Source organism: Physeter macrocephalus, chromosome 7 (assembly GCF_002837175.3).
Source record: "Physeter macrocephalus isolate SW-GA chromosome 7, ASM283717v5, whole genome shotgun sequence".
In the NCBI taxonomy this organism is placed as follows: domain Eukaryota; kingdom Metazoa; phylum Chordata; class Mammalia; order Artiodactyla; family Physeteridae; genus Physeter; species Physeter macrocephalus.
In genome coordinates, this window is record NC_041220.1 from 106,238,390 (window position 1) to 106,261,914 (window position 23,525).

General features: G+C 44.2%; 1 protein-coding gene across 1 annotated transcript in view; it reads left to right on the forward strand.

Annotated features, from left to right (window-relative positions):
- Nucleotides 1–23,525, forward strand: part of CLNK (cytokine dependent hematopoietic cell linker) — a gene marked incomplete at its 5' end in the record, with an annotated part of 155,601 nt that overhangs the window by 22,405 nt on the left and 109,671 nt on the right. The window contains 1 exon segment of the mRNA XM_024119532.1: nucleotides 19,763–19,834. Coding sequence (XP_023975300.1) covers nucleotides 19,763–19,834 — 72 coding nt within the window.

Sequence of the window (23,525 nt, forward strand, 5' to 3'; positions counted from 1 at the left end):
GAGCGGCTGGGCCCGTGAGCCATGGCCGCTGAGCCTGCGCGTCTGGAGCCTGTGCTCCCCAACGGGAGAGGCCACAGCAGTGAGAGGCCCGCGTACCGCAAAAAAAAAAAAAAAAAAAAAAAAAAAAAAAAATATTGAGTATAGCTCCCTGTGCTATACTGTAGGTCCTTTCTGGTTATCTATTTTATATATGGTAGTGTTTATAGTATTCATCCATTTCTTATTCCACAAATGTTTACTAAATATCAGTTATCTGCCAGTAACCATGCTTGGGGCTGTGAATTAGAAACAAAATGAGATACAGTCCCCGTCCTGAAGAATCTCCCTGTCTCAGATGTATTGCTACTATTCTGCCCTCTCCAGGAAGATGTTTCTACTCTCTTTCAAGGGACAAACAGACAAGGAAACCAGTAGTAACAATCCAGTATGGTAAACATGATGAGGGAACAAACACAGACCATGATCCAGGAGAGAGACCACCTAACAGGACCAGCTGGAAAGATAGACTAAAGAAGGCAGAACGGGATCTTAGTTTTGAAAGATTTGAAAGTAAGAATCAGCCGGCTGCCTTACAAGCTGGGCAGGAGAAACTCCATTGGTATGAGATGCAACATTCCTCGGGTGGAGGGCATGGTACCTTTATGGGAAAACGAGAGGGAAGGACACTGAGTTTAGAGAGAGCCCCACCGAGCAGCTCCAGACATAATAAGCGATAGTTCTGGGACAGTTAAGTCAGTGTCTGAGTGAGGTGATTTTACGATACCTGGGTTCTGGCATCAGTGTTAACATGGATACTCTGGGTACAAAAACCCCACTGAAAAGGATAAAGCAGTTGATTCCCCCCCCCCCAAAAAAAGGCACAGATGCCCAGTAAAATGGTGTCCTCAGGAACGGAGGTAGCTCTGCCTTGTGTGGGTTGGGTGTACGGCTTTCCATTTCTGATCTCCAAGTCTCTCGTTTTCGCACTGAGGAGTTGTGAGCTCCAAGGGAGGTAGATGTAAGAAGATGGATGCATGCTTCCCTTTATCTTGATACATAGAATTTCCTGCTTAGCCGGGATGTCCAAGGGGAAGAAGGAGTGTCCAGGTACAGATTCCCCACATTCTTGTGTGCAAAGAAAATCAGAGCTGGTGATTTAGCCTCCTTCTTTTTGTGCCACTTAGAATCCATCAGTGAATACTAAAGACGGGACATTGTTGAAAGAATCCTGGGCTTTGAGCTAAACAGGAATAAGTTTTGCCGGCAGCTGCCACTCATCACTAGGGGGCGAGGTGTTGCATGCCTCTTGGCCTCAGTTTCTGCATCTGCAAAATGGGGACAAGAACACCAGTCCTCTGAGAGGACTCCCTGTGACTCTATACACACAGCATACTGTTAAATACCTTTTTATTTGTTTACGTTTCGGTTTTTTGTGGGGTATTGTTTAGTATCGTAGAGATCTATTCCAATGCATTTATAAGGCTGAATGTCCTCTTCCCATTCATTTTTATTTCCTTCCTTTCCTTTCTTTTCTTTTCCCTTTATACCTCCCCCCTGCCATCACATACACGTCTGTGTTCCCTGCAGAGATGAAGCCAATTCTAATAACTAATCAGTGAGGTCACTGTCACACAGAGAGCAGCCAAGGTGCTCTGAGAAGGACGGTAGCCCATAACATTCAATTTTATTCCAACAAGGTTTTGACCACATCGTTATTACCTAAACACAGTCCCAAAGACGCCATCTATCTCCCATTGATACCTCTCCCTGGTTTGCTGGCAGCAGCTGGAGGAGTCTGACCGGTTTGAAAACACAAAGCTCCTAAAAAAGGAGTAACTTCATTTTCCTTACAGTTGATTACTATGCTTAACTCTAATTTAGCATGAAAGGCAGGGCGATTGCCTTCAGAGAGAGCTGGATGTTATTAGAATGAATTACAGCTCTTGGTCCATGGGTGTTTGCCTACCGGCAGGTACAGCCACAAAGACTAAGCCTTTAGGGAGTTTCAGCTGAGGTGAGCGGTGGTGCAGAGCATGGACCTACTCACAGGTTTTCTGTGGACAAGGACAGAGCCTGGGACATTCGCTGATGATCAAAGCTTAAGGATGCTGGCAATATGTCATTTTTCTCCTAAACCTTCTTTTAAATAGAAACATTGTTTTTTAAATTTTAAATCATTATCTGTAGAATATCACATAATTCACCCATTTCAAGTATACAATTTAATGATTTGTTGGTAGTAAATTTACTAAGTTGTATAACCATCACCATAAAACAGTTTTAGAACATTTCCATCATCCCCAAAAGTTTCTCCCCATTTCTTCCCCATTTACTATTAATCCCAGTCTCCCAGCCCACACCCTTTGCCCCAGGCAACCTCGCATCTAGTTTCTGAATGGAATCATGCAATATGTAATCTCTTGTTTATGTCTGGCTTCTTTCACTAAACATGTTTTTGAGGTTTGTCCAAGTTGTAGCATATGCAATAGTTCATTCCTTTCTATTGCTAAGTAGTATTACATTGCATGACTATATCCCGTTTTGTCTATCCATTCCCCAATTCATGAACGTTTAGGATTTTTTTTTTCCATTTTTGGCTCTATGAAAAATACTGCTAAGGACATTTGTATACGAGTTATTGGGTTGGGTGGATATTTCCCTCAGGTAGATACCTAAGTGTGGAATTGCTGGGTCATACGATAAATTTGTGTTTACATATTTAAGAAACTGTCTTGAGAATCTTGATTCTTTTGAATAAACTCTTTTACTCTTTCCTTCTTGACTAAAAAGCTAGTGATTCTACCATGTGGAACCTACTCTGCTCATCCTTTCTCTCTGCTCACACCTCTTCTTACAGCCCAGGATTAAAAACAAAAACAAAAGCTATTATTTTTCTCCTGATTGGATACATAGCAGAAGAGATGTGAAAGGTTCAAACCACAGAATGAGCCTGCCAGAGCAGTATAAAATGTATTTTTTCTCTCTCTCTTTTTTCTGCCTACATGGTGCAGGCGGAAAAAAACACATTAGAAGTTACTGGGAAGTCATACCTTCCACTTTAAAAGATTGGCTTGGCTCCTGAATCACTAGTTAAAGTCATTATTTGCAATGCTCTGAGCAAACATTAACTGTTACCTAATTAGAATTTAATTTACTGGAGAGTTGTGGGTAGCTACCAAGTGCCTAGTACAGAAAAAGATGAAAATAGGAAAGTAGTTTCCAATCAGCAGCCTCCCCACTTCAACAGGTTGTGGTCCCACCGGTGGGAAGCCCACACCTTGTAATTCCTTTGTAATCACGTTGTAGATCACAAGGGAATTTTGGATCTTTTCTCCTGTTTTGCTCCCAAATCAGTTGACAAAGATTTTTTTTTTTAGGGGGGAAGAAAGAAAGTGGTATTTGAACTTAGATCTGCCCTGAATTAACAGCTCCTCTAGCTATAAGCAAAGATGCTGGGGGCGGCGGGGGCGGGGGTGTTGATCTAGAAGTACAGCCAAACAAGTATTGAAGTCATCCATGTATTAGGGAGGGAATACAGAAGCCCACTGATTTACATTCACTTTGGGAGAGCAGAGGGGAGGAAGGCAGCACGATTCTATGGGCTTTTGTTCCTTTTGTGTTCCTACACTTGAAAGGAGAATAGAATTAACTTTTACTAGGCACCAGCTTCCCATCCCATCTGCCAAGGCATTATTATTGTTCCCACTTTCGAGATGAAAAACATATGACTCAGAACAGTAAAATCAATGACTCGGGCTGAAACCTAGGTCTGATCACAGATGTGCCACATACCAGCTATTTCTGGCACCTAAGCTGAACTCCGTCTGCCTTAGGACACTGTAAATGGTGACGGTTCAGGGTGGGTCAGCCAGTGGTGTTCTGGTAAATTTTAGTAAATGTTTGTCAAACGGCTCCCTGGGGGGAAAAAATATATGCTTATATAGGTACACAAGTTGTGTTATAAATTTTACTGATATAAAGATGTATGGCATACTCTTTACAAATAATAGTCAAATATACAGTATTCTTTATAATACATCCCATATAGCCAATTGATTCTCACAGAATGATTTTATTGATTTTTGCTAAACTCATATCTCTAGCCAACCTCTGGGTGCAATTGACTAGGGACTACAGTTCGGACATCAATATTGATTAATATTTTCTTTTACTTTAATGAGTAAAACAGAAGCGAAACCACAAAGAAGGATACCAAAACTTCACTGATTCATCAGTGATGTGAGCACCTTCTTTTCTGGATTCGAAATTAGTTTTGAATACTGGAAAATATCTTCTCGGTTCTTGTGCTATTCACAATGGTACAACTACAGACATGACTCACTTTTATTTTATTTATTTATTTATTTACTTATTTGTGGCTGTGCTGGGTCTTCGTTGCTCCCTGCAGGCTTTCTCTAGTTGCGGCGAGTGGGGGCTACTCTTCGTTGCGGTGCGCGGGCTTCCCATTGCGGTGGCTTCTCTTGCTGTAGAGCACGGGATCTAGGCGTGCAGGCTTCAGTAGTTGTGGCACGTGGGCTCAGTAGTTGTGGCTCGCGGGCGTAGTTGCTCCGAGGCATGTGGGATCTTCCCAGACCAGGGCTCGAACCCATGTCCCCTGCATTGGCAGGCAGATTCTCAACCACAGTGCCACCAGGGAAGTCCCTCACTTTTAAATTAAATCTGCTTTATCAACATTTCTTCCATCATTTTTTTAAGTTAATTTAACAACAAAGCAGTAAATCAAACCCTGATCTGTAGCACATGCCAATGTCTGTGGTGTATATGCTCCAACTACGGCCAAAGTCAATGCCAATGTGAGGTCATGAAATGCACAGTAGCATATTTCCATCCTACAGATACGACAGACAAAAATAGCACCAAGACTGCAGGTAGTAGTAAAATGTGGTAAAATAATTAGGAAGTGATGCATTTTGAGTATTTATTACATTTGCTTTTAATATGTGTATTCAATTGTAATTTTATTTAATTTTTTTAAAAGACTGTGTTAACAACTGGCTCTCAAAATTCATGACATTTTTAACACTCAGCTCTTCTCTGTAGTGTGAGCCGACTCCAGTGCATCACCGTATGCGGAAGGTCCAGTCATTACTGACCTTATGTTTAAAGACTTAGGGCTTTCTCTGAACACTGACAGTTACTAGATGACCTTGGGAAAGTTGTTTGACCTCGAGACTCATTCCTTTCGTTGTCAAGTGGGGATGGTCATGCCTTCATCATAGTATCACTGTGAGGATTGATAAAGTGACCAGCACTGTGACAAGACAGTAAACCTGCCCAGTAACTAAAAGTTTACACTCTAGTTTTCCCCTTCATACTTCCCGGGGCTCTACGCACAGACAGCTGCACTGGCCCCCATTCAATCCTCCCATCTCTGTCACTATCATTTCCACGTTCTGTGCCCTGAGCTAACAGTGACCACGTGACCTTCCTGATTAGGAGAATGTATACACGTGACAAGCCATAGTAAGTAACAAGGCTTTTCATGTATTAGCTCATTTGATTCTCATAACAGTTCTGTGATGGAAGTGATTTTATCCACCTTGTTTTGCAGATGCGGAAAATGCAGCCCAGAGGGATCAGGTCACTTACCCGAGGTCACATTAAACCTATCCCACTTGAAGTGCACACAGATCCCATGGCCTCTTGGTACAATGCAGATCCTGGTTCTGTAGGGCTCGAGTGGTGCCTGGGATTCTACATTTCTAGCAAGCTCTTGGGGGACGCTGCTGGTCTAGGGACCGCATTTTGACTGGGGACGAACTGGATCGCTAGGCTGAAAAGGAGGCACTGTCACTTAGGTGATTCCAAAGCTCATGTGCTTATCTCCAGTGATATTCAACTTGCTGGCAAATTAGAGCTCTGTGCCAAGCAGGAGTCTTCTGAGCGGGGTTCCTGGGGGCACATGGTATCAGAAATGTCTGCAGAACAAGACAGGCAGCTCAGCTCCAGGAGCCTATGTAAATAAGCCTCACATACCCAGGGCACCTGTCTTCTTCATGATGATAGTGTTTACCATTATTTGAGTCACTCACCAATGTGCTACACACCGTACACCCAAGATGACTAATACCCCACATAAATTCCCTACCACCAGGTCCCTGCCTACATCTCACCCAGGCTTCCGCTGGGGAAAAAATTTAATGCCTCACCCCATCTGACCTCATTCACCAAAAAGCCATTGGATGGTCTTGCCAATCCATCCCTGCATTCAGTCCTCTTCAGCCATGCTGACCCCCTCACCTTGACTCAACTGCTCATCCGGGCTTCTGCCTTCAGGCTCTCGCCCCAGCCATCCCTGGGGCTGGTTGCTCTTCCTGCAGATACCCCAGAGCTGACACCTGCACACCTCCTCATGGAAGCCCACCTTGACCATCCCATGGAATAGTCACACCTGTCCACACGTCTTTCTGTGTATGGTGCCTGTCAGCTTTCTCCCCCGCAAGGGTAAAGCTCCTTTTCTGTTTTGTTCCAGGAAAGTTAGGAATCTTTATTTTTGTTCACTGATGTATCCCAACACCAAGAACAATCCCTGGCCCATATCCTGCACTCAGAGAAAAAAAAATGTATTGTTGAATTAATTTTGAGAAAGATTTGCAGCCCAAATATTTATTGAGGAAGTATTAGATTCAAGCACTGTTCTAAGTGTTTCACATGCATTATCTCATTTAATTCTCACAATGTTCTCAAACTATAGCAAAATCTAAACACCTCCCAGTGCTAAGTGATGCCATTAAAGAGTTCCCGGGAAGCACAGATAAGAGGATGGGTTATAACAATTAGATTCCACCCTGACTTTTCCAGGTTTGATTATGTTTTGATAAGTGCTTTGGAAACCAGTGTCACCAGACAATATGTTAAGATAGTTCTTCTGGGGCTCAGAGCTCATCAATGTGGGAAAGCAGTTGGGTACAATGGACAGCATATGAGTTCCAGGGTAAATCTGGGATCGTGGAGCGTGCTCACCCCCCATTTCCGTGAATCCTGGCATGATGCACTAGAAAGAAATGGTCTTTCAGTCAGACAGGCCTGATGCTGAATCCCAGCTTGGGCACTTATAGCTATGTGGCCACGGGCAACGTGTTTGGCCTCTCTGGGTATTCTATTTTCCCACCTGTAAAGTATAATGTATCAACAGGAAGAATTGAGGAAAGTGGTTGACACACTAAGTAGTATTTTAGGTCAATTTGTCCACTATTCCTGATTTCAAACTCTTGCTCCCCCATCAGGACCCTGATGTTGGAAAGATCTGGTGTTAAAGCTCAGCTCTGTCACGTCCCTCGAAGCTGTGTTGAACAATTCCTGTGGGTGGGGCTCCGTACTAAGAGCTGGAAATACAGGAATGCCATCTTCTCACTGAGAGATGTGGGCAGGTTCCTCGAGTTCTGTCAACACTCAGTTGCTGAGAGGATAAAACAAGATGTGTGTGGAACAAGAGACCTTGCACCGTGTTCATCTGTGGACCTCTCGTAGAAAGTTGGGGATGTTTACACTTTCTCTGCATACAGACAGAGATTTGAGGGGCCAGGCCCGTTCAGGGACAGGCCAATGGCACGTGACAGCTGCCATTAGGGCGCAAAGTTGGGGCTGTTTACACTTTCTCTGCATACAGACAGAGATTTGAGGGGCCAGGCCCGTTCAGGGACAGGCCAATGGCACGTGACAGCTGCCATTAGGGCGCAAAGTTGGGGCTGTAGTAAAAGAACTGTGGAGAGAATGTCAGGGACCAGACCATGGGAGGCCTGTGTGCCACGTTCAAAACATGAACTATAACCTCAGGCAGTGGAAACACCAGATTTTAGAATGAGGACCCCAGCTGCAGCGTGGCGGATCGATTGAAGGAAAGGAGAAATGATGTAACGGAAGTAGAGGGATTACTGATAAGGGGCTGCAGATTCTAGAGCACAGAGGCGACGCCAAGCCCAGGAATTGTCACATTATAAAATTTTCTCCCCCCATTTCCCTTCCCTGCCTTGATTTCCCTTCCTTTCTCTTGGCCCTCTGGAGTCAGGAAGTGCTGGACTGGGAGATGGAGGAAAGGATATTGTCTGGAGGAGCCTCATTCTCTACATTCTAAGCACAAGGTCACTCCCCGGCTCTCCTGCCTCCCACCCTTTTACTCTTGGGTTTTTATGGAGTGTGTACTAACCAGGCACAAATCGAGTTTTTGTTTCGAAGGTTTTTAAAAGATAAACGTATTGCTTTTTTCCTGTCGCTTTCTATCATGCATCCAGAATCTTTCAGGCATGACCATCTATAAATTAAATTCCGCTCTGAATACATCTATGGACATATAAAAAGGGTAATTCACTGTTGTTATTGTGTTTGCTCATTACATACATTGATGGCCTATTAGAAGCTACATCCTCTGACAATCAAGACGGGGCGGGGGCGGGGGGGGGTCGGTGGGGGGGAGAGAAAGCATTTGCAAAGATATGTAAGGCTTCTATTTCTTGGTTCATTTGTTTCCTTTTGCTGAATCAAAATTTAAACAACAACAACCAAAAAAAAAAAAAAAAAAACAGGAGAAAAGGTTTTATAGGGTTTCCTGAAACCTGAACATAAAAGGATTCAGGATTACTTTCTTGTTTTCTAAATTAGGTTATCTTTCTTTTGTCTTTCTGTCCTCAAGGAGATTAAAAAGAAAAAGAGATTTTATTTAGAAGGCACACAAAGAGGCTTAATTAGAAGACAAGCACTGAGGAAGCCGAGGCCAAATGAAAGGGACCTCAGGCACCACGTATGGAAACAGAAGCTGATCCAGAATCTTCTGTGTAAGCCTCTGGTTAGCGTGGGCAAGGCGCTTTGCTCGTCTGAGCCCAAGTTTTCTCATCTGTAACATTAACAGGTTCAAGCAGATGATATGCATCTTTCCATGGAGCCCCATGCTCTGGGACTCTCTGAAGCTGTAACTCTGGGAAAGGAAAGAGTTACATTCAGACACCACCCTCCACTCTGCACCTGCAACCCACAGGCAGAGCTGGTCTATGCTAGAATATTCCGGCTCCATCTTCTGCCTTAATAAACAAGAATTAGTAATTCCCTCCAGAGATTCCTGCCTCCATATACGGATCTTCTCATGAGAAACTGTTTGCTGCTAGTCTGTGTGAGAGGAATAACAGGATTGCAGAGCTTTGGTGGGGGGCGTACACACCGATCATGACCACGCAGGTGGTAGCCCCTGAAAACTGAAGCCTGATCCATTTCATCAGAGAACCCACAGCCTCTTCCTGAGTCCAGAGAATCGGGAGGAACAAGTGCAGCCCAAGCGGCTCCCAGAGGCCTGAAGGAGGCCCAGAGGCAGCTGGCCAGGGCTACCTTCTGGCCAGGTATGAATCTACAGGCAGCTGTCATAGCTGTGTGCAAAGGGGAAACTCAGGTAAGAGCCTGGTGGACTGTCCTGAAACCAGGGAGCCATTCACATCAGGAGTCAATAAAGATAGGAAGCCGTGGGGAAAAAAGAAAGACAGAGGAGGTGAGCTTCTTGCTCATTAGCTTGGTTCCCACTCACAGGCTGCCAGCTTCACAAGGGTAGGACCTTTTGTGTCTTGTCCACCTGTGTCTCCAGGCATAAGACAGTAACCAGCACATAATAGCTACTCAATACATATTTGACTGAAGGATAGCACCAGAGCCCACTGCTCAATTTCAATTCAGTTCAGTAGAGGACTTAAGTCTGAGAGGATTTTGTTCACAACACCATGAGACAGAGCCTTTCAGGAGCTGTCAAAGAGGCTACAGGAGGAGAGGGGCCGGGTCCAGGATGGGCTGGGGGCTTAGGAAACATGGCTGCCATCCACTAAGATAGACAACAAGCACCATTCTAGCTCACAGAGGGACTTAGGACATCTGCCTCGTCACATCTGGAAAACATGATTGGAAAAGACGGCATCTGTGCTGGGCCCAGCAGAACAAGGAGAATCTGATGGTGTGGAAAAGTTAGAAGGAGAAGGGAAAGAGAGAGAAATGACTCTCAGGTAGAGGAGACCACATGAGAAGAGAGAGTTTCAATGTGCTGTGTTTCAGGCAGCGAGAGGTTCGGTTTGCCTGGAACATAGGTTTGTAAAACAAAACTGGAGAGTTGAAATGATGGCTGAGATAAAATTAGCAGAGGATCTTTGAGAAGAAAGGGACTAATGTCAAGGAGACTAACAAGGAGCTCTTGAGACCCAGGTGAGAGATCGAGGGGGCTTCAGTGAGCACAGGACCCTTAAGTTAATTCATTTTGCTGCTAAGTTCTCAAAGCATGTTATACACACACCCCTCTCATGCCGTGGTTTTTAGGACTTTGCCACAAGACTTTCATCTGCTTATGAATCAGGACTCTTATTCCCCTTTGTTTAATGCAGGGACAGGAAAGTGTTCAGGATACGTAGAGTAATGATGCTTCAGGGAACACACCAGCCAGTCCCAAACTCTGATTTTACACATGGCATAACCATGACCGGGTTACAGTTAAGTAACATGATTGAGATAACACAGTGAGGCAGTAAAATATTTAGGGCCCGAACCCTAACCCTAACCCTAAAGTCACAGGACCAAACTCTCTTTCCTCTCCAGGTGGCTGTCCCTGACATTGTTGTCCAAGGTTGTAGCTATAAGTTCCACAAATGGGAGACACTGGACAAGACAGACAGAAGGCTCTGAGCAATGCCCCCAACGTTGAAGCTGCTTTGGAATAAAAGTCTGTCTTGTATGTGGGTCATTCCCTTCACTTTCCACTATACACATACTGTCAGGCAGGGCAGGTACACCTCCAGATTTGGTGTGTTTTTATCTCCTGGTGTGTACAGACACAAGGAGGTACAGGATCTTACTGCATCCCCATCTGTGAGCAGAGTTTGAAATCATGCCTTATCATCAGCGTCTGCTTCCAAGTAAATGTAGCTTCCCATGAGATATCTAGGCATGGGTTTATTGCAACAATCCAGATAGGCAATTAGGCCACATCCCATGGACAACAGCATCCACTGTGTCTCCACTGGCAACTCAAATTCCACTATGACTGAGGCACAAGGAGAGAGAGGATGTCCCACAGTGGGGGTCACGGCAACCTGCCAGGACCATCTCACACTCAGGCTTCCTGCAGAAACTTACTCAAAGCCTTGCTCAATTCTAGAGGGATCCTTTAGGACAAAGAGTCTTCTGTGTGTACATCTTCCCCTGCTCCTCAGACACTCTGGCTTGGAGTGAAACATCTATTTTCTATGGAGTCTGTTCAGTGAAGGAACAGTTTTCATACCAAGATTTGTCTCAATAACCAGGGTGCTGAGTCTTTGTTTCTTCATCTGTAAAATAAGGATAACATGAGTATCTGATATGAAGCACTGTTGTGAGGATTAAATTAGAAGTATATCAGTCAAGGTTACATATATTGAGAGAGAGATTTACTTTAATGAATTGGCTTACATGCTTATGGGGGCTGGCAAGTCTGAAATCTATAGGGCAGGCAAGAAGAGTGGATGTTGTGGTCTTGCACCCAATTCCATGGGACAGCAGACTGGAAACTAAGCCAGGGTTCCTATGTTGTAGCCCTGAGGCAGCATTCCTTCTTCAGGAAGGGAAACCTCAGCCTTTGCTCTTAAGGCCTTCAACTGATTGGATGAGACCCACCCACACTAGGGAGGGTCATCCACTTTATTCCAAGTTTGCTGATTTAAATGTTAATCACATCTAAGAAATACCTTCTCAGCAACATGTAGACTGCTGTTTGACCAAACAACTCGGCACCATAGCCTAGCCAAGCTGACAGGTAAAATTAACCATCACAAAGGCATGAGTAATAGCAGCTCTCTCATTTCAACCCTCCACTGTGGTCAATTTATTACTGAGTGGACGTTCCTCTCCAATTCTTCTGGGGAAGTCACCAGCTCAAATCTTCAGGGCCCATTCAAGCAATCTAAAAGTGCAGAGAGTCGGGAATGAATGGGGAGGCTGCATGAGCTTGAGAAAATCAGCCCTATGGAAATATATTCAAACTCAAACTTTAAAAAAAAAAAAAAATCTGTGCGGCTAGAAGCCTGTGTATGTCCTTCAACTTCTCTGGGTTCAGCAGTGCAAGCACATAAAAGGTATCCATCATCCAGGCTATGGCATGTCAAATCCCCAAGAACCTGGGCTTTTCTCAGATGCTCAGAGAGAGTGGTAAACATCTCCTAGGCTTAGAAGAAACTGTGTGCAGAAATAAACAACTTGAAGGAAGTTTGTACATACCACCCACTTGGCTTAATGACCAAATAGAATGAACAAAATAGATATCCATCACTTGGAGAAGTTGTTTGTGACAGCTAATGCAGTGACTATTGTAAGGGAGTTAGAAGTATAGCATCCTGCTGCAAAAATAATTACAATGACCCCTCACATGCAAGAGCAAAGAACTGGAGAGCCAGTTTGTTCTGGTGTTGGCTGGAGTCTTCTGGAATTAACTGAAAAGCTTTTGAAAACTGGCCTGACATTTTCAGGAGTCGTGGAAGGTTGTAAAACAGGCTGCAGAAAGATTCTAGCTTATTTGGTTTGCAGGTTTGCCAAATGCCTTCTGGATGTTACTAACTATTGTCACCTCAACTCACGCTTCTACACTGAAGGAGCAATGTTATGTGGCAGACAGACACTAAAGTGGCCCCCGATTACCTCTTCTCCTGGTACTTATATCCCTCCCCGTATAACCCATCCCCATCCCTCTTAATTGAGAGCGAGGCCTGTGACTGCTTCTAAGCAACAGGAGATGGCAAAACTGATGAGACGTCATCTCTGTGATTGCATTACATGAGATTGCAACTTTCCTCTTGTCTTCTTGGTTTGCACGTTTTGATAAAGCAAGTGGCCGTACTAGGGAGGCCCATGTGGCAGGGAACTGAGGGCCTCCTCCCACCAACAGACACCAAGGAAGTGATCTTCTCAGTCCAATAGGCCATAAGAAACTGAACTCTGCCAACAATCACATGTGCTTAGGACCAGAGAGATCCTTTCCCAGTTGAGGTTTCAGATGAGACCCCAACTCTGGCTGACACTGTGAGGTCTCTGCAACCTCAACAGAGACCATAAAACAGAGGACCCAGCAAAGTCACGCTTAGAATCCTGACCCACGAAAACTGTGAGTTAATAAGCCACGCTTTTGCCCTGGATGAAATACTTTCATTATCAACTGTCATTCTTGGTGCTTCTGGTTGCCCACCTCTGCTATTCCTTAATTATTTGAGTAAGAATTGGGTCCTAGATCATGAAAATGATCACTAACATGCAATCAACATGTGAGGGAGGGAGTTATTATAACTCTGCCCTTCCTGTGGGTAAAATGGAGATGACGAGATAAATTAGTGACTTATTCAGTTGGCAGAACCAGATTCAAACCCAGATCAAGTACCAGTGTGTGCCCTTAACCTTTGTGTCCACACCTCATCACATTCCATGGAGACTAGCATCTCTCTGACTTGCTTATCCACTCCTTTCTAGGGCACAACCTGCCCTCAGGATCATACTGCCCTTGGCCACATCCTTCCTTCCTCCCTCCTTCCATTCTCATTCTCTCTTAATGAAAAATATAGCCAAGACCTATGTTGATCTTGGGACCCCAGACTCTAAAGAGTCAGAATGCAGTATGATGTTACTCTAGACTTTGGGAGTTTCGCCATAGCAACCTTCTTGGGCAATTGTCTCAGTTGAATGGAGTTGCCTCACCTGGGGCAGCTCACATCCACTAACTGGTCCACCCGGGACTACCAAAGCACAGTCCCCACCACAACCTGGAATAGTTCTGAAGGGCCATCATACCAATCCAAGAACACCACCCAACTTTTACCCCTGCCCAGTCCTGCTTCCTTCCCTTCCCTCCACACGGGCGGATCCCAAGATCTCACCCTAATGGACTTCCTGCACCATCATCTCCTTCTCAGAGTGTCTCCTCAGGAGCCTAATGTGTGGCAGTTCCTGAGGAGACAGAGCATGAGTGGAACATGAGATAAAGAAATCCAACAGGACTGGAGAAGACTAGGACTGACCTCATAGGATTGTTGTGGGCATTTGATGGATTAATACATGTGAACTGGCAAACAGTGACCAGTAAATTGTACATCTTATCTCAGTTTCAAGCTGTTGTTATTATCATGATAATTATAACGTTATACATGATTGCTATTCATGATCTTGGAGTCAGCAATCCAGCTGCACAGGCCCTAGAAAGAGAATTATGGCTTAAGAGCAATTTGTGTGATTTCTCAGAAATCTGCAAGCTCAATGGGAGTGTATAGAATGAGAAGCTTCTGGGAAAATCTGAACTTGATCTGAAAGTTTATTAAGAGAAGTGTAGTTTCACAACAGAAGAAACGGTAGTTCTCCCTCTGTGCTGGTCAGACTGTACCTGCCATGTTGCGTGTACCTGGGAGTACAGGTAAAGGTGAGAAATTAGAGGAAAATGGCCAGGACAGCTTGGAGCAGGCATCTTTAACCCTCAAAATAGGTTGCCCCGCCTTACTCTCCACTTCCCAGTTCACCATGTCATCTGTCTGGCAAATGCCGGTACATCCTCATTCATCACTCTGCAGAAGCCTTCCTTGATTACCCCCTCACTTAAAGATATGACCCATTTCTTTTCCTTTCTTTTTCCTTTTATCATTACACCTAATGTCTTGCCCTGCTTGAGCTTTGGGTCTGATTCATCTTCTGTACCTTGGGACAGGTTAGATGTCCTGTGTGTCAGTTTCCTAGGGCTGTTGTAACAAATTACCATAAACCAGGGCTTAAAACATCAGAAACGTATTCTCTCGCAGTTCTGGAGCCCGGAAGTCTGAAATCAATTCAGAGGGCTATGCTCCTTCTGAAGGCTCTAGGGGAGCATCCTCCCTTTCCTCTTCCAGCTTTGGGTGGCTCCAGACGCTCCTTGGCCTGTGGCAGCATTACTCCAACCTCTGCCTCTATCTTCACATGGGACATTCACATGCTCTCCTCCTCCGTGTCTTCTCCTCTTCTAAGAACACCTGTCCTTGGATATAGAGCCACCCTAATCCAGGACGATCTCATCTCAAGATCTTACCTTGATTACATTTTCAAAGAACCTCTTCCCGAATTATTCACCGTTTCCAGATAGACACATTTATTTATTTATTTATTTATTTATTTATTTATTTTTATTTATTTATTTATTTTTATTTTATTTTTTTTTTTTTGTGGTATGCGGGCCTCCCTCTGCCTCGGCCTCTCCCGTTGCAGAGCACAGGCTCCGGACGCGCAGGCTCAGCGGCCATAGCCCACGGGCCCAGCCGCTCCGCGGCACGTGGGATCCTCCCAGACCGGGGCGCGAACCCGGTTCCCCTGCATCGGCAGGCGGACGCGCAACCACTGCGCCACCAGGGAAGCCTGACACATTTTTTTATAGACACTCTTCAACACACTACGGTCAGTATGTATTGATTCAACTACGCAGACCTGGCTTCTGTTAGATCTGCCTGAAAAGTAAAGAGGATCTGGAGAGGGCAGACTCAGAGGGGGTGTAAGAAAGGGATGGAGCAAGAAGACGTATGAAGGAGGACTGGATGGGTTTTGTCAACTGACCATGCAGGAGGGAGGTGCCAAAGAGAAAAAGGAAATCAGAGATGTCCGAAAAGTGTAGAACTGGAAGTGTTGGGTGTATAGTTAAGAAGAGAAGCTGGCTCCTGTGAGGCGATGTGCTCCTTCTCAGTGGAGTAAGAGGTGATTTCAAGAACAATTCATTGGCTCACCCACTGACACTCTGTGCCTCAGTTTCCCCACAAACCTACAGCACTTCCCACTTTTCTAGGATGTGCTGAGTTCTCTGTGTAATAAATTAGCCTGTGTTTCTTCCCTGGGGGGCACTTGACCAGGATCAGCAATAAGCAATAGAGCAGTGGTTTAAAAGTGTTCATTGGATTTATTTTACTGTGTGGGTGGGACAGACAGACTGAACAGCCCACAGGAAGGACAGTTGGTCTCAGGTGTTCGAGGTCTTGAAAATGGTGTGTATCTGCTTACACTACTGCAGTAAAGAGAACCGTCAGCCCCAGCCTCACAAATGCCATGGCCAACTTGGGAACATTGACCGTCTCCTTCCAAGGTCAGTTATTAATTTAATGCAAAGAAAACAATTTCGACCTATTATGATTGACGCTCTTGAACAATATTTTCTGCGATAGTGTGAGACTTTGTAACTCTTTCAACATGGTGCATTTATAAAAAACGTGTCCCTAAAACCTGGAACCCTAAGGAATGATTTAAGGCAGAAAGACCTGGTGGAGAGAAAAACTGTGGGGTGCTACATTTCGGTTTTCCTTGTGATTAGCAAAAAAAACTCAATCCCAAATAACTGGGGAGGGAGGGGGAACAGGGAGGGAACCTCTTCTATTGCTAATCCTTCTAATATTCTCTGCTCTTTTTATGTGTTCTAAAAACAAATAAACTTAACTACCTCCTGTCCAGGTAGATGGCTATTAACTTGCCAGCTTCGTTAATGGTTTTCTTAAACAATCCATTGTAGGAAGAGCAGCCCCACCTCCCCATCCTCCTCCATGCTCCCTTCCCCACCACCCATTCTCTCTCTCCTGTTCCTTAGTTGGTCTCAGAGGGGCCTGGGCCTGGGCCTGAGCATCTGGCAGCCACACACTCTGGCTTCCCGTGCAGCGCGTGTAACACACACCTGGCAGGAGATCAGAGACCTGGTGTGGAGCACTGGATGGGCCATCAACCAGCCCGGTTACCTTGAACCAATTCCCCTCCACTTTCGGCGTCCCTGTTTCCTCATCTGTAGCACGAAGCTGAAAAGGATGCCCACCCATTTACTACTGAAGGTTACTGTAAAGATGAAATAGAAAGAGAGCTTGAGTTAAACTCTCTTCCTAAAGAGAAAAAAGCAAAAGCAGATTCTCTGGCAAGGTCAGAGGAAGCTCCCAGCCTGTTGGGTTCTTGAGGAAATTCCCAGAATCCCACCATTCTCCTAAAATTGAACTGGTTAAAGCCATTGCAGCAAACGTTATATTGGCTGTCAGAGCACAGAAACGCTGCCCATATCTGAGCGATATGATGAAACCGGGGGCCTCCTTCCCAGTGCAGGGACAGGTCAGAATCTCCTTGGTATCCGAGAGACCTAAAGGACCATACACAACTGAGCGTATGGCTCATTATTGTGTATGAGACCATTCGGCAGGGCATTTTATCTATTCACTATCAATGCTTCGTTTCATATCTTAAAAACATTGCTGAGGTCACACCTGAGGTCAGCTAGTCCCTGTGCTGGGAGAGAAAAAATTCCCAGGATATGTCTCTACTGGCAAAAATCCCCTACTCTAGGGGAACATGAACACATGAACACATACAAGGCACACACAAGGCAACATGATAAAAATATGATTGCTTATTTACTTGTTTATGGCCTGTCTCCCAACAACAATAAAAGAGTCACGAGGCAGGCTTCATGTGTCTTCTTTAATGACTGCATACAGCCTGGCACAAGAGAGAACCGATAATACTTGCTGAGTTAAGGAATGAATGGACTCATGAACAAATGAATGAATGGTAAAACAGGGATATACCAAAAATACTAAAAGGGTTGAAAAAGGAAGCAGCACAGAAGACCTCATGGGGAACTAATATTTGAACTAAACCTTAAAGAATGGAAAGCATTTCGCCAGATCCAATGGAGGCAAAAGAAAAATCTAATCGATGATCTGGGAACATACAAAAGTATGACCCAGAGAGAGGACAACGCAGGGGCCTGACAGAGGGAGAGGGTGGCGTGAAATGAGAGCACGAACAACAGAAATTGTATTCAAGGCCACTGGGGCAGGGATCTTGGTTATCATGGTAAAGAGTGTGGACTTTGTCCTGCAGAAATAGAGGAGTGGTGAGGATTTTCAAGCAGGGAGGTGACTCAGTAATATTCTGCGAATTAGAAAGATGGTTGTTCTTACTGCAGTTTGGTGGGTGGATTGGAGCCCAGGTGGCTAGGGGGCCAACTCCAAAGGCCAGGCTGGAGAGAACGTAGTTCTAAAAGTAGAACTAAGACCGGGTATCACTTAACGGGAGTGGAGAGAGAGGATGTTCGGGAATGGATTGTTAGGACCTGGTAACAAATTGTTGAGACGGTGAGGATGGAGAGGAGAGGAAAGAGAAGACTTAGGGTGAGTCCCCAGGCCGCTGGTTGGGAAACTATGTGAGCAATGGAGCCGCTCACTAGGAAAACTCACTAGGAAAAGGGCCTGGGTCTGACAGAGGACCAGTTAGAAAGGTCCCAAAAATAGTTAGATGTTCATGTTTAGAACTTAGAAATGAAGTCAGAATGCAGACGTAGATTTACGAATAGAGCTTTAACCCAGATAAATTTTTTAAAAAATGAAATAATAAAATATATGAAATAATACAATGATGAAATAATTGTGTGATCATGGAATAACAAAAAAAATGAAAAATAACAGAATAATGCCATCATCTTTCTAGATGATCAGTTTACACAATGACAAAATATATCCAAACAACTCACTATTTTTGGTATGTATCATGTTGCAGTCAATAGGCTTCACACAAAATCCTAGATGGAGATAGAGTCACAAGTCATCTTTTGGCATTTCCTGGAGACCTTTGTTCACATGTGCAGCCACGTACATCCACTGCAGGTCGGGCACTGACCCAAACCCTGGGCATGCAGAGCCCTGCAGTCTCTGCCCTCATGGAGATGGCAGTTCTGCAGCTTAGCAGACATGAATACAAGCTACATGTTAAACCAAAGGACAATGAAAGTTCAGACAAGTTCTGTGAAGGGGTCCGTCTCAGAGGGGAAGGAAGGTTTCTCTGAGGAAGTGATGTGAGCTGAACTCAGAAGCATGAGTTAGATGCAGGAGAAGAAGGAAGACAACAGGTGTTTGAAGAAGAGGGACCAGTCCCTGGAAGAGACCTGGGGGAGGGAGGAGAGAAAATCTAAGGACCAAGAAGTAGCAGGTGTGGCCCAAGGGGAGAGAAGCAGGGGGGCAAAGAGGTCAGAGGAGCTACCCAGGTAGCTGCCAAGGAACATTTGTGGAGGAAAGGATCATCCTTAAATGTCTGATAAAGCTCACGAAATGCCTGCACAAGAAATGGAAGTATATTAAACTTGGCTAATGAAATGAACTAAGGATGGTTTATGATAGAGAATGCCTTACTGAATTTGAACAAATTAACTCAATTTAAAATAAGTTAATCTCTTCATAGAAAACACCATCACAAAGTGACTAAATTATACAGAAGTTCAATACAAATTATTTGAATCCAAGTTGCTATTTCTAAATCATCTGCCTCCCTAAACCGGATGATGTTTGCTAGTTTTTGGCCGAATTCAATTAACATAGGAAAGCACCTAGGACATTCCTTAGCACATAGGCACTGTCCTTGTTTGACAGCCCCCCTTTAACCAGGTGTGATGCTCTTCGCTGTACAGAGCGATGTCATGGACAATCAGAGAGCTTGAGGAGGGCACCACCGCGACCTCCCTGATGTGGGAGAGCCCACATTCTGACGGGGGCGCTTATTCTACCCCACGCTATCGCCCCTTGTAAAATAAAGCACTTACATAAAAAAAAAAAAAAAAGTTTGAAGTAATTGGATTACTTTAAACTCAGATTTTGTTTAACCCCAGTGGAAATACAAAGAGAGATTTCGAATCACGTGTGAGATGCTAATTACTTACATCTGACTGGGTGGTTGTTTCTATGAAGGAATGCACTTAATTTTTTTTTCCCCCCTCTCTTCTTACAATTTCCTGACTATAATCTATTTTCTTTCATCACAGCGGCGAAAGAAAAACAACAAAAGAAGAATCCCGTGATTTGAAACTCCAGAACTTTGCTCTGCCAAAAAATAGGTCAGAATATTTTCTTCTTTGCTAATAGAGGAGTAAAAATTTTGATGCTGCTGCAAATTAGCTGACCAGCACGTGCACACACACACACACACACCCTCACGCACACGCACACGCACACACGCACACACACGCACACACACGCACACACACGAAATGTTAATGGGATAGAATTGTATTGCTGTCATTGCTCTTAGAGGTTACACGGTGACCAAGGTCCAGAACAAGAAGGGACTTGACGCAGGTTGAACTGCCAGCAAGTATATGATGCAGATATAGGCTATGGGGGAGGGATGGAGTGGGAGATGGGAGTTAGCAGATATAAGCTATTATATATAGAATGGATGGACAACAAGGTCCTACGGTAGAGCACAGGGAACATTAGTCAATATCCTGTGAGAAACCATAATGGAAAAGAATATAAAAAAAGAATGTATATATATGTATAACTGAATCACTTGGCTGTACGGCAGAAATTAACACAACATTGTAAATCAACTATACTTCAATTTAAAAAAATTAAAGATCAGATGCAAGGAAAAACAGGCCCCCAGGTGTCCACAGCATTTCAGACCAGGGCTATTTCCACCACCCACCCAGGTCTCTAAACAGCCCAAGAGACAGCCAGGGGGAAGCTTACATCCTGCAGCTGTTGAGTGACTTAAGTGATGAATCATGGATGGATCAGGCCGTGAGTTCCCAGCCAGGTCTCAGAAGCGAGGCAACTAGAGGGAGCTCTCTGTGCCCATTTGGTTTCTTTGCTTTGTTCTTCAGCTGAGCAAAATATTTACTGAGCCATTATGGCATTAGGACTGGCACGGGCTCTTGAAAACGCAGAGATGAGAGGCAATGTCCTGTCTCCAAGGGGCTCCCAACCAAGTCTTAAAGCTCAGAAGGAAAGCTACTTGATGAAATAACTGACAAGGGAGCAATCCTGAAGCCAGCTCCAGCTCTGCGTTGGCCAAGGCCTGATCCTGGACAACACCCCAATGCTCAGAGGGATTGCAGGCCTCCCTCACCCAGCCAGAACCCCCTTGCCGAGCCCTGCCGGAGCTGTCTCTGTGCCGAGAGGTGTCCAAGGGTCTCTGACTGCTACGCCAACCCTTGCACCCCGGTGAACTTCAACTCAAGTCACTCGCCAAACTTCTGTTCAGTTCCTACTAAGCGCCAGGCACCAGAAGCGATCTTGACATGCTAAGATGTGCCTGCAGAAGTATTTGCCCTAAGCAGAGTGGATGCGTGCCTATAAAACAGAATACTTGAAATATTTTCAAGATTGCGTTAAGCAAAGGAAAATTTGTGGCTGTTCTCAGACTTCTTCAATGTTTACATTAAACACATTTGAATGCTGCATTTTAAGTCAGTTTCTCTTATTTCTTGACAATAGCAAGAGATGAGAGATGGAAGGGTTAGAAGTCTTCCTTCAAATGGAAATGGCTGCAGCAATTACATACATCAAAGTAATATTTACAGTTACATTTGAAAAAAAAAAAAAGAGAGAGAGAGAGAGGGCACAGTGCTTTTTTCCAAAGCAAATTATTTCAGGATATGTCAGAGCATGCTCAAGATATATTAAAAAGAGCAACAGATGACGTTTCTGCAACCTGTTCCAAACCATTTATAAACCCAAATTTAAAAAAAGAATCCCTTATACACACAAATCTCTGTACCTTTGCATATTTTATAATGAAAGTATTATAGGAATATAAATTAGTAAATGAGATCTATAAATCAAATCAAAATGTGTGAAACTGCATATTTGGATCTGCCATCATACCTTCATAACTATTAAACTGATGTTTTCGTTCTCCACACAAATTACAATTATTATCAGCATCTGATGATGATGAAGTAAGGACAGTGCTACAGGTGGGCAGGGCAGCAGAACAGAACGGGTCTGTGGTGCTGGATTGAAATTTCAGCTGACCTGTTTGCTAGCTCAGCGGCGACCTCGCTCTGACAAGCCCATTACCAACTCAATGCTTTGCGTATTTTAGAAATGGTATTTGAAAACCAAGGAGGAAAAGGGGCGGGGGATGAATTGGGAGATTGGGATTGACATATATACACTAATATGTATAAAATAGATAACTAATAAGAAAAAAAGAAAATATACAAATAAAAATTGAAACACTGAAAAAAGAAAAACAAGAGTAGATTGAATTGCCTGGCGGTCCAGTGGTTAGGACTCTGTGCTTTCACTACTGAGGTCCCAGGTTCAGTCCCTGGTTAGGGAACTAAGATCCCACAAGCAGCGCAGCACAGCCAAAAGGAAACAAAAAATACAAGAGCAGACTATCTTGACCACCAGGGATCCGCTGGACCTAAAGCAGTCCCTGTGTTTGGAGAATAAATGCATGACCTCTGTAGCGTGCCTGGAGAATAGTAGGTTCTCAATAAATAACAAAGGCTAACAGTCACTGAGTACTCACCACGGGCTAGGCGCTGTTTTAAGAGCTTAATAGGCAGAGAAAGACAAATATCATAGGATATCACTGATATGTGGAATCTAAAAATAAATGGTACAAATGAACCTATTTACAAAACAGAAAGTGAGTCACAGATGTAGAAAACAGACTTCTGGTTACCAAGGGGGAAAGAAGGGGGAGGGATAAATTGGGAGATTGGAATTGACATATACACACTACTAGATATAAAAGAGGTAACTAATAAGAACCTACTGTATAGCACAGGGAACTCTATTCAATACTCTGTAATGTCCTATGTGGGAATAGAATCTAAAAAAAGAGTTGATATATGCATATGTATAACTGACTCACTTTGCTGTACACCTGAAACTAACACAACATTGTAAATCAACTATACTCCAGTAAAAAAATGAAAAAAAGAGCTTAATACGCAGTGTCTCACTGCATCCTAGCGATCACATTCTTACTAGGTTTCCTTTTATAGGAGAGAAGAATGCAGACTGGAGAGGGAAGATAACTTCCTCGAAGCTGAATAGCTGGGTGTGATATATAGTAAACAGTGGACATAATCATTAGTGCTAATCTCTGAAACAACCCAGGCACTCCACTCACTGCCCTCACTACTGCCATCCCTTAGTTAGGTGTAGGGGTCAGCTCTGGCGACAGATGCAGAAGGGCTGTCCTTCCCCACCCACCCCCAAACTCAAACATGCGTGGACCTCCCCGTAATGTACAAAGTAAAATACAAAGCTCAATGCTGGGGCTTCACGCAGATGATACAGCCCAGGAGACTACCCAAGAAAAACACACGATCACATGCACATCCATTAACCCCAACTGTCAACAATATTAAGATGAATGTTTCCTAGAATGTCCCATGGAATCTATCTTGCTAAATCCCCAATACCCACTTCTATTCTGTGCCCCGTGCCCATGTGGGCAGAAACAGAAACATCCTGATTGATGTTTTCCAATCAAGTCCAAACTTTTATCAATAGCTGAATGCCTAACCAGTACCAGAAACCGTGAGAGGAACTGTGGCATTGAATCCTCACAATCATTCTCTGAAGTAGGTAATAGTATTCCCATTTCACAGATGAGGAAAGAGAGCCTGGGAGACGTGACATGTCTTGGTCACAGTCACAGAGCTGGTAACTGTTAACAGCTGGATTTGCATTCCGAGTCTGACTTCAAATCGAGGGCCTTTTCTGGGTTCTAAGTTGCCACATGTGAATTTTGTTTTCTAATCCTATGAGTCTCGTATC